Genomic DNA, 19,919 nt, shown 5'->3' on the forward strand with positions numbered 1-19,919 from the left:
TTCTCTTCATGACAGACCGGTCTAAGTTGGGATGGGGGAGCATAAAATTAACCGGTTAGTCATTGATTTAATATCGTGGCCTTTGGAATCCCTGGCCCCAGGACCTGGTAAAGACAGAGGCAATCTCTCCAGAAACAGATAACAACCCCGATGCATTGTTGGTGACTAATTGCTGTTGAAAAAGCCTAGCCATTGTCAAGTTAATGCCTTTAGACATTCAAAATGAGGTGGCTTGATTAATAACCATTTTTTTTAATTCACAAGAACGTTTATAAAGAACCTACCTATTCGCTCTTTGTATTGGATTCAGCTTAGGAGAAGACATTTATCCACTTACACCTTCTGAAAGAGAGAAATCTGGCCACATAGTTTCCTTAAATTGGTTACCTGAGGCAGCAATCTGTTTTTTTATTTTCCTAACTCTATTATATTTTGATTCTCCGAATTCAGTGACTCTGTTAGCAACTAAGAGGAATTGTAATCAACCATTCGAAAGATGGCTCTTTGCTTTTGACTCTTCCTGTCCTAGGAGATAGGCTTACATGCCTAAGCCCTGATTTATTTGTTGTTTTGTTTTTTTAACCCAAAGAAATCAAGTTCGGAGAGCCGGATGAGATCATACACCACCCCCACCCCGGTGTGAATTGGCTACTAGCTATTTTCTTGCAGCCTTGGGTCCACACACCTTAGATCACAAGTCTAATTAATATTTGACTGTGACTCCCACACCATATGCCTCTGGGAGAATCTCATGTTCTTATGAAAGAGCTAAAAATATATATCCTAGGGCTAGGAAATAGAGCCTAAGATAATGAATGAAAAAGGAAAGCCTTAGTTTGGTTTTCTAATTTTACTTACTTCCAGATTTAAGAAGGAAAATTAAAGAAAAAATTTGCTGCTCTGATATTTACCTAAAGCAGAGTTTGGGGAGTTTTAGGTAGTGGAGAGGTGTGGGGAAAGCTGGCAGCTCGCCCACCCATGCCACCAGGCAGCTCTGTGCCTTGTGACGAGTCCATCTTTGTATTCCTGAGCTCGGCCTGCACATCTGTTCAGTGGGCTTGCTGGACCAGCTCCATTCCAGCCCTGGAACGTGATTCAGCTTCAGCTTCCTCTGGTTAGATCTTTGGTAGAGAGTAGGGGGTCGATCTGCATCTCGGCTCAGGGCTGAGAGAGAGCCTTTCCTCAGTGGTCTGGGCTGATGGCTGGGCTTACGAAGGGTTTGAGTGGCCGGGTTCTCAGGGGTGGGGCTCTAGACACACTGAAGTGCCCCTGCCTTTGCTCTCAGGGCACCCTGCTCTACCCTGTCCACGTGCTCACATGGGGGGCTGATTGCATATGGAGTTGTCGGCCCCCCCTAGATTGCAAGGTTGGACAGGAGAGGGGATTGTCTGTCTTGTTTCCCTCCTCTATCACAAGCACAGTGCCAGGCACTTAGTAGACGCCAGATGAATGCTTTCTGGATGAATGGATGTGAAATGAACGGAGGATGAATGGACGGACGGACGGACTGGAGGATGGACAAATGTTTGTATGGTTGTAGTAGTATATTTATGAGATTTGACAGAATTGTGCCAATTTAGTTTTAGATACTTCTCTTGTTCTAATATTCTTGTATTCATTGTGAGGAGAATTTTCAAAGGACTTCTGATTGACTTGTCTTTCCTATATCCTATGGTATTATTTTTAAAAAAAGAGAAGAGAGGAAAGACCAGAACAGAAGTGCTCACCTGAATGTGATTGCACAGACAACAGAACAGACGGGGCCTGTCTGCCAGCTCCCTGCATTATTGTGATGCACTCATCACTGATCAATGACGCTAGTCTTTTGGCTCAGGTTTTCCCTGAATAAGTGACTTTGTGACGTATCAAATACCCATGTAAAATGTTGGGAAATTGAATTTGTATGTAGTTGATCGATTTGCCTTTCTTTCTAAATCTTCTAAAAAAAAAAAAAGTCAGGAAATTGGTTCAAGTATCTGAGTGAGAGATGTTGAAATGTGTGTATCTTGGCCTCAGGGCTGTCCTAGAATGTGTATTTAACATTTCATCCTTCATTCATACAGACCGTGATAGAAAAGGGTGGACCCACTCCCTGTCCACCCAGTCAGCACGGAGTGAGTGCCAGCTGTGTGCAGGGCGATGAAGTGGGGGGGCACTCAGGACACAGCACCTCCAGACTGAGGTCCCGTGAGCCTTCCCGCAAAATCTTTCTCTTGGTTTGCTCTCAGGGCGTGCTGGGGACCAGCCGTGGGTTGTGATTTCATGTAAAATCCAATGCAGATTGCATCTAATTTCCTAATGAAGGTCAGCTTCCCCAAACTACTCCTTCATCTCTGGTGCTTTTCGAAGGGAACCATCTAGTACATTCTCAGTGGGCCTTTAAAATGCCACAGAGCTGTGCACCATGAGCAATGTCAAATATCATGAAATTGGGAGGCCAGATGCTGGTAGAGGGTTTTTTTTACACATCCTGGAGAGGAGCTGGGAGGAAGCAGATGCTCAGTGTTGCCCGGATCACCTTGATTTCCAGACAGCGACCTCTGGGTGGGAGCGGGGGAGGTCACTGTGGCAGAGGGGCCTTGTCAGCCTCCTCTTCCTGGAGTCCGGTGTCAGCGTGGAGCCTGGTTTGGTCCCTAGCAGCTGCCCCGTGGGAGCCCGCAACTCAGCACTGCTTATGTGCAGTGTTCTCTGTTTCTAGGGGAGGCCAGTGCCTCCACCATGTGGGACAACAATGCCTGGACCTTCTTCTATGACAACAGCACGGATGGAGAGCCGCCCTTTCTGACCCAGGACTTCATCCACGCCTTTCAGCCAGATGCAAAACTTATCGTCATGCTCAGGGACCCTGTGGAGAGGTGAGCATTTTGGATTTCTTGTATTTGGGGTGAAAAAGCAGTTTTGAACTACTTGAACAAGATCTTCCTTTTTTTTTTTTTTTTTTAAATAAACAAGCTTAACTTGGAATTTTACTGCTATTTCTTATGTAAATGTTATTGTTGGTGCAATCTTCACTGGGTCTAAACAAATTGTGGATTGTTTTCTTAGACCTTCTGACTGGTCTGTGGACCTTCAGCCTCTGGCCTGTTTGACTTGGGAACGTGGGACCCTCCTTGGTTATTGTGCAAAACCCCCTTGGAATCAGGGGATGTCAGGGTTTCCCAAGGGGTTTGGCTCCCACGATTCCTTGTGTCCCGACCTGAGCGAGGCCTTTATCCCTATCAGCTCCAAGTATTCAGTCTCCCCCTTTCCTTGAAAAGCCAAAAGGAGGAGAGATGATGGGCAGGGCTGCTTTGTTGTAAAAAAGCAGGGGTCGCCCAGTATGTCCAAGGCACAGCTAGCATGAGACTTCACAGTATGGGGGTGGCCGGGTTGGCGCTGGTGATGCTTGAGTCAGATGAAGCCAGTGGGGATGACAGAAGCCTGGGACGTCCAGGACCTGAAATTCACTTAGCGTGACAATCCACGCAGTACTATCCCATCAGAGAGAGGAGCCCTCAGGCGGCTCCAGGACCCAAGAGTGGGAGTCCCCCACCCAAGATGACCAGTCCAGCTTGGTGACAGTAGTCTTCCTGTTATGCAATCAAGTCTGTCTTTTGGGAGCATCCACACTGGATCTGTTTCTTCCCCATAGACCCAAGGGTCACGCTCCCCAAGCGGGAGAGCCTGCCAGATGTTGAAGCAGACCCAGCCCTCCGTGTCTCCCTTTCCTTTGGGCTACCCACCTCTTGTTACGGGTTGAATTATGCCCTTTGCAAGGATATGTTGAAGTTCTAGTCACCCCCTCCCCATACGTGTGAGTGTGATCTTGTTTGAAAACAGGGTCTATGCAGATGGACTCAAGTTAAGATGAGGTCCTATTGGATTAGGGTGGCCCCTAATCCGGTGGCTGGTGTCCATGTGAAAAGAGCACATCTGGACACAGGGAGAGCACCACGTGATGACGGAGGCAGAGACCGGAGTAACGTGTCTGCAGGCCAGGGAACGCCGAGGATTGTCAACTGGCAGCTGGAGATGGGCCTGGAACAGAGCCTCCCTCAGAACCCCTAGCAGAACCCCACCCTGCCGACGTCAGGCTTCCAGACTAGCATCTTTCAGGAGGGCCAGAGAATGAACTCCCACGGTCACCAGCCATGAGACGGTGGTAGTTTGTCTCAGCAGCCCTAGGAGTCTAGTAGGCCCTGAATACCTTCACGGACGGGCATGCGTTCCTGGCCTCACATCCTTGCCGGTGATGGAAGTAAGACATGCTTGTTGTGGAAATTTTAGGAAGTACACCGGAAAGCTATAAAGAAAACTATTATAGAAAGCACCTATAATCTCCCATCAGATAGCTCTTATTTATATTGAGTGTTTTTCTTCCAGACTGCCTACCTATGCAGCTAAGTGGTGTGTGTGTGTGTGTGTGTGTGTGTGTGTACACACATAATTGTAAGCACATAGAGTCTTATAACTTGCTTCGTTTGTTTCACTTTGTTGCCCCCAAAGAACATGACTTGAAGTCCTGCCCTGCTCACACCTCCCTGAATTTATCTCTCTGTCCTTTCAGTGGAGTTCTCAAAATGGCCCCTGTGGCTCTGAATGTCATCTGGTCAGAAGGGACCTGGATTATCCCCCTCCATCTCTGCCCCTTGCAGCCCTCCTGGTGCTATGCCATAAGGCACATCTATATGTCCCAGATGGTTCCACTCTGGTTCCGTCCTCCTTTCAGCCTCAGGAATCCATTGGTCTGGTTCTGAGGCAGCCACTGACCTTGGAGCAGCTCGCCTCATCCTATCTTCTGGTTCCCACACTTCGGAGGCACAAGTTTGGCCCTTCTGCTCACGGAGTGAGCTGGTCCCCCTCAGTCTGAGAACAGTTGACACAAACCAGTGATGCTCTTGTGTGGACATGATTATGTAACTGTCAGCCTTGAAAGGAAAGGCTTAGTGACTAAATGACCCCTTGCCGCCCACTGAGGTGTTTTCACAGCTGCTCTGCCTCCCTCCCCCAGACGGCCCCCAGCTGCAGTTCACAAGGTTGGAACATTCTCTCAAGAGTGTGCTTTCTGCTCCCTGAATGTCTTCCTGTCACATCTCCCTAGTTCCTCGTTCTGAGGAAGGTCACACTGCACCTCAACCTCAGGGGGCCAAGAGAGTGAAAACTGCAACATGTTGTCCCTCCCTGGGCATAGAGCAGCGGGAACCGGTCTGTGTCTGGGCTTGTTCAGTGTGTGTCAGCCCTGTTCTAGGCCCTGGGCATGGGGAGCTCATGGCTGGTTGCAAGACAGGAATGGCTGTGGTTGTTACAGTCTGTGGATTCAGCCGGAGCAAGAGGGAAGATAAGTGGCTCAGAAGAGGGAATGAGCTTCAGGTGGGAAAGAGTTACTTTGGAGGAGCCAAAGCCAGGCTGGGTTTTGAAGGACGAGTAAGAGTTTGCCAAGTCAACAAAGAATGTGGTTGAGAGAAAGAAGCATCCCGAGCAGGGAGATCAGTGAGGACAAATGTAAAGACCATGGGTTCTCATGTTGCAGAGTGGAGTCAACTTCCCCACATGTATCCCTCTCTTCCTGCAGTTCTGATTTTATCTCTGAGGACACAAGTGCCATCAGGCGGGCCTCTGAATGGGGGGGGTCATGGTGCTGCCCAGGTTCAGACAGTGAGCCAGAAGCAGGACCTGACCAGCCTGCCTCTCAGACCCAGCCAAAAGTCTGCCTTCCCTTAGAAGACTCGAGGGCCCCAAGATGGCCCTTCCAAGTAGTCACCGTGTTTTGTTTTGTTTGCTTGCTTGCCTGCTTTCTGGAACAAATACTCTGTCTATTGTAGGAGTTGAAAGTGAAGATTTCTTGCCTTTCTGGTCCTCAACGGAGATAGTTCATCAGCTCAGACATTTGCTGAGCCCTGACCCCATGTTGGGCCCTGTGGTGGGTGCTAAGCATATACATGTCCCGGAAGGATGAAGGCCCACCCAGTGCCTACCCTCCGGGAGCTGGCACTTTTACCTAGAAGTGAGGCCTGGACTCTCTCATGGTGGATGTCGTGGTGCCGAGGAGGGGATGGCAGGATGCCATGGTGACAGCCTGCATCAGGAGGCTAACCCCGTTGTTGGGTTGCCTCCTACGTTAGTCATCTACTGCTACGTGACAAATCACCCCAAAACCTAGAAGCTTAAAACACCACACACTCAGTATTGCATAGTTTCTGTGGGTCAGAATCTGGCACAGTTTACTGCGTCCTCTCCTTCAGGATCTCTCCCAGGGCTGCAGTCAAGGCTTCACCAGGGTGGGGTCTCATCCAAAGGCTTGACTGGGGAAGGCTCTGCTTCCAAGCTCACATGGTTGTTGGCAAAATTCAGTTCCTCAATGGCTGTTGGAAGGAGGGCCTCCGTTCTTTGCTGGCCATTGGCTTGAGACTGCCCTCAATGCCTTGCTTCTGCCAACACGGCTGCTTGCTTCTTCAGAGCCACCCAGGGAGAGGATCAGCAGACAGGTCAGAAGTCACGATCTTTTGTAATCTGATCACTAGAGTGTTGGCCCATCACCTTGACCACATTCCGTTGGTTAGAAGCAAGTCCTGAGGGCCAGGCCACACTCAAGGGGAGGAGATGGCAGGGTGTGCGTGTCAAGGAACAGGGATGATCGCCTGCCACACCTGCCGTCCATTTCCCCATCTGATCGTCCAGGAACCTGGGCCCCAGCGGTGCGGCCAGGAGTAGAGAAGCTGCCAGCACATTACCATGTCCAGAGACAGCACCTGCACGTGTACAGTGGAGGGTGTGTTCATGTGCACATTTTCTGTGTGGGTTACTGAAAGCAACAGCTGTTTCCTCGCTTTTCAAACATTGATAAGTATGCAACAATAGGAATTTCTTTTTTGAAACCCATGACTCATGGCGTATCTTAAATGGCTTATTCGCCATCCCAGCCGGAAAGGATGATAGGTATTCAATGTTTAGATTTTTGGAAGAAACAAACACTTGGAACCCCTGTTCCCATTGGTCTAACTGGGTCCAGGCCATCAGCCCACTTGGGTCATTCCATGACCTTGCTCTTCTGTAGGGGAAGGTTCTGGGGGTTGCTTGCTGCGGGTGGGATTAGGCTAAACTGCTCTTTCCATCTACAAATTGGTGGGGGATGGGGGTGGAGTTTATTTCTAGTTTCAGATTCACATTTAGCCTTTATTTCTAAAATTGATCCAAGGTAGAGGGTTTTTAAAATGTTGGGATTGCACACAGAATCAAATCAATCACTTATTAAGTTTCCAGAGAAAGATGTAAATGGTACGTTTATTTCCCTCCCCCCCCCCCAGGAGAACAGAGGAATAGTGGAATGCGGGTAGGCTGGTTCTCATGGCCAGAAGGGCCAGCCAAGTTTCACGCTGCAAATTTCTCTACGTAAGAGATAATGACAGTTTAAAAAAGTGAACCATTTCTAGGCCAAATTGGCCTAGTTAATTAAAAAGCAGAATTTTTCTTCCTTTAATTCGACTCTAAAGTGGGAAAGACTGTTCCTTTCAGCACATCTCCTGTTAGCTTCCCGTCGCTTCGTTTGTGAGTGGTTGACAGAGTTTGCCTCCTAATTCAGACACCGCCTTCATTAACTGGGACAAATGGCTGGAAGGTGCTGAGCCCTCTGATGTAGTTCGTTCAGGGGACACTTGGAGTGGGGTCACATGCCATCTATTAAGGATTTTACCGTGTCTATGTTTTGGGTCTAATTCTGTGCGTAGTCTTAATGCCAGGGATGGCGGTGGCCAGCACAGGATGCTTGGTGCTCACGTTTTATGATGAAGGGTCCAACGGGAAGGAGAACTGAGCTCAGTAAAGAGCGAGAACTTGATTTTGACCCGGGCACCTTGAACTTTGACTCCTGGGGCATTGTTTTCTTCATCTGCTTGTAGAAACTGACTTCTTAACAATCCACTAGACTGAGTCAATAATTAATCTATTTATGTTGATGTACTAGGAAGGGAGGGAATCAAGCACTTAATGAAATGTGTCCAATCGGACAGAGTAATGAGTGATGCTAAACCTTTGGACAGGAATCCTGGTTTCATGGATTTTACTCCATCTGCAAAGTGGGTGGTAAGACATGTGGGTAGTAAGTGGAAAACCAGGGTCACCTTGACAGAGTCATAGCCTTGGGGGGGGAACCAGATGGTTCCGGTTCTGCCACTGACCTTGGGCAAACTACTAGACCTCTCTGTGTCTCATTTACTTATTGGTGAAATGGGGGAAAATAGTCCTGCTTTTAGGGTTGTGAGAATAACTTAATATATGTAACGTATTTAAATAGTGCTGGATGAACGCAAAATACTATGTAATCGTTAGCTATTATTACTAGGTCACACTAGTAGCAAATAATAACAGTAACGCAGAGTGAGCACTCGTTTACTCACTAAACAGTCATTGGACGCCTTTGAAGTGCTACATGTGGGGCACATGTCAAAGGGCAAAATCGTTGTCTGCCCCCCTGGCGCCTATGTCTAATGGAAGGAGTGGGACGGCCCTCAATTAAGTGACCTCAGCATTAACTCAGGGCTGCCTCTGTGCTAAGCACTGTTCAGGCATTGCCCCACTCGTGCTTGGCAAGTAGGTGTTTGGGCTCAGTGGGGCTAAGTCATCTCCCCGCAGTCACCTGGTTAGCAGTGGCCAGGCTGGATTTGAGCCCGTGTTGTTTGAGGAGTCGAGCTGTCTTCCTATCAGAGGCTGGTCCTTGGGACGCAGACGGGGAGACAGCAGTGTGTGTGCAGGAGGATTACGGACCCCATTGTGGGACAAGCTGGGGGGTCCAATGGGGCGAGCCAGACAGAGCGAAGGGCTGGGCCATGACACAGTTGCACAGAGGTCTCCCCAGTGCCATCAGGAGCTGTGTGGCTGGGCCCTTCCGAGCTGTCGCTGGGGAGGCCTCTCCCGTCCAGCGGCCACCGTCTGCTCTCTGCCCTGGGGAGGTTTCACTGTGGGTGGAACACGTCTTTTCTGCTGAGGGCAGATGCTGGGTGGGATGGGACGGTGAGCCATCAGCAGGATGACTCCCCACTTCCCCTGTCTTCTGGGTGGCTAAGCATGGACTCCACATCAGCGAGAGCGAAATGCCGATCCCAGGGCGATACCAAGCTCAGATGGCAGGAGGCTGCGCCAACCGATGCTTCTGAATCGCTGTAGACCTCTGACCTGCGACAAGAATTTCTCTCGCCACTCAGCCTGTGCTGAAGATCTTTTCCAAACAGCTGAACTTCTCTAGGTCGCTGGAAGCACTGATGTCACACCACGGACACGTTCTGCGACAGGAGAGGAGAGCTGGCATGCCGGCGTCCGGTGACGTGTTCTCTATCACACGTTTGCACGAGGATTAGAGGGCAGGCTGTTCCTCAGCGCTGATGGATCAGTTATTAGCATCCATAATCTTAAAGGGAAATTCAGAGAACTCTGGGGGCAAGAGCTGGAGTGGGGGGAGAGGCCGGTGGAGCAGAGAGGTTGTGACAGCCGAGGAGCGATTCCATGCCCTGCCTCCCTCCCTCCGGCTCCCACTCTCCTTGTCTTTAAGACCCTGGAGGAGGAAGGATTAGCAGCAGTCTGCAGGAGACTTAATAGAGTGTCTCTCAGCAGCCTGTTTCCTGGTGAATTGAGGCATTTTGCTTCTCAGAAGCTGTCTGGGTGCCACTGGCATGCCTTTAATGAGCCCTAAAAGTAGTGTGAGGTCACGTTCATAGGGCTGAACTGGGAGCCACCCAAGGGCCAGGGGGTCGGCCTCGGACGTCAGATCAGGGAGGGCGAGCTGGCCAGGCCCCGGCCAGGACAGCGCTGGCCTTCGTGAAGGTGCTCCGATGGCCATTTGGGAGTAATCGCCTGGTGAGGGGCCACATCTTGTTACTGGGGAGAGAAAAACCATCATGCTGAAAATTCCCATGTGTTTGACACTGTTTATTTTTGGGGAAATGTTTACAAAGTCGTTGGCAGTCCTGAGTATTCCCACCCGGATTGTCTTCGGGGGGCGGGGGGAGGCACACCGGGGAGAAGGGCCCCTTGTTGCTCTGTCTGCGGAGGCTATGAGCCGTGGACCCCTCAGGCCAGGATGGGGGAGGGCGCTCAGTCCACTCTGGACCGCCAGGTCACTTCAGGGACCTCGAATTAGTGAGGTTGGCGAGTTAAAGCTTTTGGGGGGGGTGCGTAGCAGTCAGGGACCACTCTCTGTGGTGGGATCCCACAGCCAGGGATCCAGGCCTGGCTTTGCTGCTGCTTCAGCCAGGGGAAGCCCAGCAATTCTGTGTGCTTCCTTTCCTTCTCTGCCAGCAGACGCCTGCTATCAGGGTCACAGGGAACTGTGTGAAAGTGCTTTGTAAACCATGCCAGGCTTTAGATCAAAGGGATGTTTGGTATTGGCTCTGAGAGGTTCTCCCCTCTGTTCCATGAATGTTGACCAAGGACCCATGATTGGATGCTCTGGAAGAAACAAAGGTGAACCGGAACCCTCCTCCTGCTCCAGGGGAAGAGAAGACCCAGCCCAAATGCCCTCAGTGAGCTGGAGATGTTGCATCCATGTGGGCATGTTTAGGCCCAAACCTGGATGTTCTTCTCTGGCAGAAAATGAGACTCATCAGTGTCACCCATGTGTACGGCCTTGGGTGGCTCTTGACGTTTCCTCCAAGTGAGCTGGCCCTGCCAGTCCTGCTTCGTTGTTCCTCGTGATGAGAAATTCACAGCTTATCACTCAGTGAGACAGAAGGGTCTCCTTCTCGGCCACGTTAAATGGCCTTATTTCCTTGAAGGAAAAAATATACATAATCATTATTGATGGCACCTTATCAGAGGTCAGGAAGTTATTGATCAGTGATTTGCATGTGGATGCCAACAAATGGAGAATGATGAGGGGGCTCTCCAGGTTTCATTCTTGTCATCACCGTTCGGATGGCTACAGAGTGGTGGAGATGTCATGGGGTGAGGGCTGAAGTGGAAGACGAGAGCGTGCCCACCTCTTGGGGGCTCCTGCTGGAGGAAATAGGGCTGTTCACGTGTGTCACTGAGAAGCCGGCTGGTGGGCGCTCTGGGCGCACAGCCAAGTCGGGGCCAGCACAGCCGTCGGTGAGCCCCCCCAGGAGCCGTCAGCTGCTCTCCGCCGCCCAGCACCTCGGCGTCCGCCCCTGATCTTTTCTCAGAGCTCAGCTCTCCAAGACGTCTGACACGCAGAGCAGTAGCTGGGAGCGATGGCACCGCTCGGGCTCTCGAGACGGAGCTGATGCAGTCGAACCTTCCGTGTGCCTTGTGGGCGTGGGATCTCCGTGACTTCTCCTGTGAGCCTCCCTCGGAACTGACAGGTTAAAACCGACAGTCACTTTCTGGGGTGATGAAAGTCTTCTGGAATTGTCTGGTGATGATACTTGTGCAGCTTTGTGTGTCTGCTAAAAACTACTGAATTGTTGATATGTCGATTACATCTCAATTTTAAAATGGTATGAACAAAACCATTTCAAAAGGAGGAGAAGCCAGCCTCCCTGAACTAGTGACGTTGAGCTGGAACCTGCCTGGGTCTCCTCGTTGCGGGAAGGCTGGCCGACAAGCACACCATCATTGAAGAGCCAAACCATTTAAATCAAATGAGCTGTTGCAGCAGCCAATGACTATCAGCTTATGTGCGTGCTCAAAGGTCACTCCGGGAGCTCTGAAATTCTAATAAATACCTGAACACCTTTTTGTGGTTGCTGCCATTTTCTGGACGCCCAGTGCGCTGCTCTGTGACCGCATCGGCTTTTCCTGATCGTGACGGTGAAGCTCGTCGTGTTTACCCTGAGCGTTTGCTGCTCTGTTACGCCTCGTGATTGCTTTTCTGTCCCCTGTAAGTCACTAACTAGTTCTCTTACAGCGTTCCAAATCACCGTGCACCTCAAACAAAACGCCAAGCCCATCGGCTCCACTGGCCAGCACCCCGCTCTTGGTCAGCTCTTGATTTGGCTCTGTCTTTGAACTCTGAGGCCAGAGCTGAGGCCTGTTGTGTCGGGGGGCTTGGGGCTCAGGCAGCCATGGGTTGGTTTGGGCTCCAGCTGCAAAGTCTCCTGGGCTGTGTAACCTTGGGAACTCCTTAATCTCTCCAAAAAGCCAGTCTTCTCCTGAGACAGGGTGATGACCTTGAGCTTGTGTCTCGGGTTCGGGGGCAGGTCTTGCACACGGAATGAGGACATGTGCGCAGTACCCAGCGCAGGGCCTGGGGAGGGGCGGCCGCATCAGGGGTGGACCACGAGCTGAAGCCCCTAGCACTTGCGCGAGCCTGACGTGCAGGGGCAGCCCACGGAGTAGTGGCTGCCGCCGTTGTTGCGGCGAGCAGGCCCCCCACCTCTGCTCACGTAGGTTCTGTGTCGTTGAAGAGAATCACCACTGGCCTTGGCATAACCGTCTTGATTTTACCCGGTGGGCCCTTCAGTGATGGCCTTGATAGCCACTCCTCTGTCCCCATGGGAGAGACGTTGTCCCTTCCAGAGGCCCTGGGTTGAGGGAGCCACCCCCCCCCCCAGGTACATATTTTCTCCCGCTCCCCCTTGCAGCAGTGCTGGGCCCCAGGACCCCCACCCTGCCCAGGCGGGAGCTGAGCGCACCTCCACAAGGGCTGAGCCCCTGTCATGGGGCCGCCTAGCAGCCTTTTAAAATAACCATAGCACAGAAGGCCTGGAATGTATTTGGACTTATATTTGGAATTACTCTTGGAAACAGTCCTGGCCAAATGTAACACCCATCTGTTTGGGATGGTTGAAGAGGAAGACAACTAGGTAGTTCAGGAGAAGGGTCTTAGCAGCCCCTAAGCTGCAGGGGGGCTGGCTGGGGGTCAGGGTCAGCTGGCTCTCACTCAGCCCCACCAGCCTTGGCTGCTCCTACCACTGGGGCCACTCACTTCATGCTGGACTGTCCCAGCTGGAGACTTTTTGCCTTGCCTCAAACTAGTTCCCGAAGCTTCTACCTACTGATCAGTCAGTCCTTCAGGAGCATGGTTCAGGTCTCCTTCCAGCCAGGACAGCCTTATAGACATTGAAACTTATTCTTTCTTCTAAGTCTTTCTTCTTCAGATGGAACAGCTCCTTCCCCCCACCATTCAGTACCCAGCACTGAAGCAGGCAAGCATCCTTTGGGGTCCCAATCTGCCAGGGTGGAGCAGAGTGACATCCTTCCTCATTCTCAATGCCATACCTTTGTTAATGCATCCTGAGATTTGCATAAGTGTCTGGGAACTTCTGTGATGATTCATTACGAGCTTATGTCGGCTTAACCTGTGGTGTATTTTCCCTGCTGGCTTCTCTCCCCTACTTCATCATTCCACAGTTGGTTTGAAAGACCAAAATGTGGATAAATTTAGATTTATCTCTTGTTACATGGGTGTGCCTACTCCAGCTTTTGGATCCTTATTCTTGATATATTCGCTGCCCTTCTCAACATTTTCTGAATGGTTTTAAACCATCTAAGTGGCTTTCAGTCATCCTTGGTCACTACCTGGTCCTTTCCCCCTAGAAAGCAGCTGCGGGGAAATTATAGCATTGAGTATTTGCTGACATTCTTATGAAGCATGAGCCCCATTCTTCGGGGGATCCAAACAGCGCTCCCCCCAAAATGAGAGCTCATGCTTTTCCTTTGCCTTCTTTCTTGTGTCTCTGTGGGAAAGATGGCCCTGTGGCCCCATCCAGCTGCACATGCAGGACTCTGCCAGGGTCTCAGGGTAGGGGAGAGGTGCTGGCAGAAATGACTTGTCAGTCTTCCTGGCAATTCGGGATTAGAACCTGCCTGTGTTTCCTGGGGCTGTTGCAACAAATTTCTGTGAACCTGGTGGCTTAAAGCAACAGAAATGTGTTCTCTGGCAGTTCTGAAGGTTAAGCCTGAAGGCCAGGTATCAGCAGGGTAAGTTCCTTCTGGGGCTTCTGAGGAAGGGACTGTCCCAGGCCTGTGTCCAGCTGCTGCTGGTGGCTGACAGCCCTGGGTGGTCCCCGGCTTGTGGCAGTCATCACCCCATCCTCTCCCTCTGTCTTCACGTGGCCTTCTCCCCTGTGTCTCTGTCTCCTTTGTAAGGACACCAGTCATCAGATTTACAACCCACTCTATATCAACATAATTTCATCTTCAAAGACCCTATTTCCAAATAACATCCCATTTACAGGTACCGGGGACATGTTTTGGGGAGACCTATAGAATCCACATGGGAGGGACGGCCATTCGTTGTGATGAATAAAGTGTCTGCTCAGATGTTTTTGACAAAGTGGAACGTGAAGGACGTTTGGTTACAGATATACGTGCTAGCATGCATGTGGGCTCGAGGGAATCCCGAGGCCCACTGCACATTCTGTGGGCAGATCCAGGGTCCCTGGAGGGTCTGAGGGGCTCAGGATACCCGCCTCTGCTCTACTGAGGAGATAGGCCTGGCCTGGTTGTAAAAGGCCTTGAACCTGACTCCCAGAAGGTGAGGTCCTGAGTTCATTTCACCTCACCTCAAACAGATGAAAATCTGTAGTCCTCTCCACCATCCTGCCCCCTACCAGGGCTGGCCTGTCCTGGTTGGAACCTCAGACACGTTCCAGGTTGTTCCCTGGGATCACTTCCTGATCTCTCTCAGGCACGTTCCAGATTGTTCCCTGGGATTACTTCCTGATCTCTAAAGAATTATATGGAATCAGCAGATTCTTCATGAAGTTACTTGATGTTTAAAATCGAGGCAGGTTTAGGGGCTCTTGTTTTATTTGTGAGCCAAACATCCGCAAGAAATATTACTACAAAATCTCGGTATGGAAAGCTTGACCCAGTGGTTGGGTTTTTAGATAGTAATTTATGTGATAGAATTCCAGTTCCACCAGGGAATGTGGGTAGTCCTGTAGGAGTCCTTGGTAAGAACTCTGGTCTAGATTTCCTATTAAACACAGATTTTGATGACAGTTTCAAAGGTGTCTGTTACTTTTTCTGGACAGAGTTTCTTGGCCTGGGACATAATATCAGTGGGACTGGTAAGAAATGTGTGAGCCTGGAAGGGCACCGCATCAGACTCACGGCCACATGGTATGTGTGGCACATACGGCTGCATTGCTCTTTGGGGTCCAGGCAAATCTGATTTTGGCCTTTACCCGTCAGCCTCTAGGTTATACTGTGACCGGCCTGCAGTGATGGGTGTCGCGATGGACGGGTGATGTGGGACCCTGTAACAGGTGGATGTAATATCATCCTGGGTGATGTGCTTGGGTAGGCACGGATCTGGGGGGCGTGAACTCACCAGTCACTGAGCATCACTAATGACGAGTCTGGAAACAGAGCCTTTTGAAGAATTTAATCAAACAGGCTGAGGTCTATAAAACTCTCCCATTCCAGGGTGTGTGTAGACTGTCTGTAGGCAGATCCCAGGCATCTCCAGACTTCTCACAGGTGTCCTCTGTGGACACGGGCTGTGGATGGATTCTAAAGGGTCGTGTCAAAGGCCCTGTGTCAAATGTCTGAGGAGAAGCAGCTCTGGCCGCTGAGAAGCCACGCTTGTGTTATCAGTACGTCTGCATACCCTCCTGGTAGAGGGAGGGGCACGGGAGGAACATTTGCAGCTGGCCTGTGCCATGGGGGCCCTGTGGTTTTGCCCCCATGGGTGTGGCTGAGTGCCGGGGTCAGGCCGGAGCGTGGGGAGTAGTTGGCAGGACGGATGTGTACTCCTCAGACATTTGGTACAGAGTAAGATTCACTGACTTGCCTTCACTGGAATGAGTGAAGCCACATTGGAGAAGTTGGGGAAGTACAAAGTATCGCGTTAGCAGGAGAGAGAACGTGAGTCCTTGGAGCAAGGAGGCCACCCTGCGTCAGCCGCGTGTTCCCACAGGCAGGCCAAGGATAGTGCGTGAGGGAAGGGTGCAGTGCGGAGGTCACATCGGAGTGGGCATCAGAAAGGCAACAGGCAGAAATGAAGAAAAACAAAAGATGAAGACTTACCCTCTCTGCAAGCAGAAAGCAGGAAAAGGCGTGGGAACTCACGACTCAGTTCTGTTAAAGAAAAGTTATTTGGTGACAGTGGCCTCACGGTACTGTCAGGCTGCAGTATACCGTCTTACCTGCTTTTATGGATGTTCAGAGTCCTCCAAACGAGGTGATTGGAAAAGTGCCACCGTGGTAGGTCTGTGACCTGACTCCATCCGATACAATCGGATGCCATCTGTGTTTTCAAAAATATAAAATATGCAGGTATGTGCTTGAGTAGGGAACAGAAAATTTCTAGAAGGCTATTTCAGCAACTGATAATGAAGGTCACCTTTGGGGAGCAGGACTCCCAGTTAGGACCACCGGAGAAACTGGGCAGGAAGACTTTCCATGGGAGCTGCATTTATTATGTTGTTATAACTCATCTTGTCTTACTGTTTGTTTATGTGATGTAAGAAAAGAAATATTCCATGCTTAAAAAAAAAAACTATCTGTAATGCTGAAAGTCCAATAAAATATATTTGCAGAGGATTTATTGAAGGAAGGAAGGATAGAAAGAGAAAGAAAGAAAGTGAGCAGACCCTTATCCTGGTGCTTGTTCAAGGCTGGAAGGCAGACTTCATTCAGGACCATTGCACGTGGTTCGGGACACAACGTGGGGACAAAGACTGGCCTCAGCTCTGGGTACAGCAGGGAAAGGTGGGAACTTAGAGCCAAGGAGGAGTGGGGGTTGAGGGGTTGGAAATTACTGAGAGGACACATCGGGGTAAGCGGGCAGGGTTTTTACCAACCCGACCTAGCAGGATTCCGGCTGAAGGCAGGCTGAGGGGGTCAGACATCTCCTAGGGGAGGCGGCGGGGAGGGGGGACCAGGAACCCACCACATATGGAGGATAATCAGATATCAGAGGGTGGGGGATTCTGGCTAAACCGACCTAGCAGTATTCTTGCTGAAATTGGGCAATTCACGGAAATTGGGCAATTCACGGATGGATGTGGCCATCTATAAGGTGAGGTCTAGTTGGGAAGAAGGTTTAGAGGCGCCCCAGTAAAGTTCGGTCAGGGAGTGGCAGCGCCAGTTCCTGTAGGAAGACATGACACATCCCTGTGGTGGGATCTGTGTGAACGAACCCATGGACAAACAAACAGGGTTACAGGTGACTGCATGCATATGCGGGGGGGGGGGGGTTTATATTGTGTTAAAAAGTAGGTTCCTATCAATCTAGAAAGACACATCTCACAATTTTTTTTTTTAATGTTTGAAATGTCTATGGAATGGGCAGGAATTTCACAAGGAACTGTAATGTTGTAAGAGCGACAGATGTTCTTGTTGCCTCAGATGGAGGAGAGAGAGATCGGAAGGAGCATAACATTTTCATGGCCTGTCTTCGCTCTTGACAGTTTCTAAGCTTACTGGGACAGGGAAAGCAGGGCTGCATGCTCAACAGGCTGCAAAGGATAAAGAAAGTACTGGTGGCTTGTCTGGGGCCAGTGTAGACGAGTCTGAGCCCAGGAGAGTCTGGGTGGCCCTGGCAGAGGTGGGAGGTATGAGAGGAGTTGGGAAAGTGGCCCATCCACAAGGGAAAAAGAGAAATGGCAGGGTCCTAATGAACAAGATGAGATCGTGTGATTGCATATTGATTGTCATTGTCACCCAAGGAGCGTGATTTCCCATTCCCGGGTGGTAAAAATATCCATTTATTTTATTCACAGGTTGTACTCCGACTATCTCTACTTCGCAAATTCGAATAAATCTGCCGATGACTTCCATGAAAAAGTGACGGAAGCTCTGCAGCTGTTTGAAAATTGCATGCTCGATTATTCCTTGCGTGCCTGCGTCTACAACAACACACTCAACAATGCCATGCCTGTGCGTATCCTGGAAGCCCGGCTCCCCTCAGAACAGGCGCCTTGGTGCTTATTATGCAGGCAGCATGGTGGATGGGATGGAAGCATAGAAACACAGAGAAGCATTTGAATGTGCAGATGCCTCTCCCCATGCCTCTGAGCGGTGCTAATGCACACACAAATATGCACGGACGTAAAAACTGAAAGGGATGGGCCCTTTCAGCTGGCACCAGGCTTTCTTCCCTGCTCATCTCCCCAGTACAACACTCTCTCCTCCCTCTGCAGGGAATGAGGGCACATTTAAGAAGATTACCATGTAGTGAGGCTCTGAAAACGCACCCTGCAATTAGGATTGGCAGACACAGGGACCCAGCTCTCAAATGGTCTTAAGCGTGTTCTCCAGTGGTGGATTGCTCTGGTGGTTTAACATATTGCCCACCAATGACTTCCAGTGTTTCTTCGGCAGGGCCTAAACAGAAAAATGTTTTCCCTTGATCTCTCTTTTCTTTTCTCTTTTTCGCTTTCCGGAATCTAGCTATACATTCTTGCCTTCTTTTATGCAAAAAAAGCTGCTGGTGGTGAATTCAGCACACTTTGGCTAAGGGTGGTTTTCTACCGCACAGCTCCTGGGTTGTGTGCATGTCTTTGCAGTAGATTTGTGCAGCGGGAAAGCCTTCCACTGTAAAAGCCGGTGCTGCCTCTGTCCTGGGGTGTGGTTCACAAGTGGTGCTCTGTGGAGCGCATCATGTGGTAAGGCAGACAGATGTGCTGGAGGTGGAGGCTGGGAACCCCCTGGGCGTGGGGAGTTCAAGGTCAGAGAGTTTCACCCCCTCTTTTTTGTTATCAAGGCCATCCTCTCTGGAAGGCAGGGTACTACTTCTGGCAGGATGCACTGGGCCTTGAGTTGGATTGAGGCTCTCCTGCCAGAGTTTTTAGTTTGTCAGAGAAGCTGCAGACAAGGACACAGATCCGCACAGAATCTGGCCAGAATCTGGTAGGGTAGAGGTGTGGCCTGTGGAGCCAGACGATGCAGTTCCCAGCCTGGGTATTTACTAGCCATGTGACTCTGAACAGTTGTTGTAGCTTCTCTGAGACTCCATGGCTTCCTCATAAAACGGAGTTAATACCACTGCTTTATTGGGCTATTGTAAGGATCAGAGAGATAGTTCATTCACATGGAGGGGAGAAATAAATAATCCTTTTCTTCCAGCCATCGTAAAGTCATTGGTTGGGGCCCCGTAAATCAGACTGACAAAAGACAGTTTCACAAGAGGAAAAAACCCCAGAAATTTATTAACGTGTGTGTTGCAGATACACATGTCCCTGATGAGTAACTCAGAAAGATGGTTAGAACTCAGGCTTATATAACGTCTTAATAGGAGAAGAGTACATTTGTAGAGAGGTGACCAGACAAAGGGAAAGGACTTTGAGTTTCTAGAACAGCAAATTGTGGGAAGGCAAATAAATGTATGAGGGAACTAATGGCTGGTGAGGGTGAGTTTTACTGAGGTTTGTTATGTCAGGTCCTTGGTGCTGTCTTAAGGCTGACAAAGGTCTAGAGTTGTCTCCAGTGATAAACTTTGGTCCATCCTGGTAGAGAGGGGAGGAAGGGCACCCTTACAAATTTATGTACCTCTTGTAGGCCAACAGGGTGAGGGCAGAGAGCTTTTCTTATATCTGTGTTTTCAGTTGCCTTCAGCTCAAAATAATCCTTATACCAAAGTGGTATATTTTGGGGCAGCATATTCTGCCATCCTTCACGTGCATTCATTGTCTCGCTGTGTCTGTGCCTGGCACCTGGGCTGGTACTGCAGCTGTGGTAGGACAGGCATGTCCTTGGGTTCCGGTGCAGCCCCATCCCTAGTGGGCAAGTGACATAGAGGCTGGGGCAGGAGCTGTGGCCCCCAGCAGAGGCCACCTGGACACAGGGCAAGGGGGACTTCCTAGGAGAGGTAATGTTTGAGCTGAGCCTTAAAGGGTGAGTCATCCAGGGACATGGAGGTAGTGAGCTGTTCAGGTGAGGGGAACAGGATACACAAAGGCCCAGGGGTGGGCATGGAGGGCGTTTGCTACAGCTGCTATAGCACATGGTTTTGTGGGTGGTGGGGTGATGGCAAGAGGGAGGTATGAGCCTGCATCACCAAGGATCTGCTGTACCTTGGAAGTCTGGACTTCATCCTGAGG

At 50.3% G+C, this 19,919-nt stretch overlaps 1 protein-coding gene across 4 annotated transcripts in view; it reads left to right on the plus strand.

Annotated features, from left to right (window-relative positions):
• Nucleotides 1-19,919, plus strand: part of CHST15 (carbohydrate sulfotransferase 15) — a 91,498-nt gene that overhangs the window by 61,586 nt on the left and 9,993 nt on the right. For all 4 annotated transcript variants that reach the window (XM_045809335.2, XM_045809336.2, XM_045809339.2 and 1 more), the window contains 2 exons: nucleotides 2,699-2,855; nucleotides 17,601-17,757. In XM_045809335.2, coding sequence (XP_045665291.2) covers nucleotides 2,699-2,855; nucleotides 17,601-17,757 — 314 coding nt within the window. The remainder of the gene's footprint in view (nucleotides 1-2,698; nucleotides 2,856-17,600; nucleotides 17,758-19,919) is intronic.

Source organism: Ursus americanus, chromosome 6, assembly GCF_024610735.1.
Source record: "Ursus americanus isolate L20-20 chromosome 6, mUrsAme1.1.p, whole genome shotgun sequence".
Lineage (NCBI taxonomy): Eukaryota > Metazoa > Chordata > Mammalia > Carnivora > Ursidae > Ursus > Ursus americanus.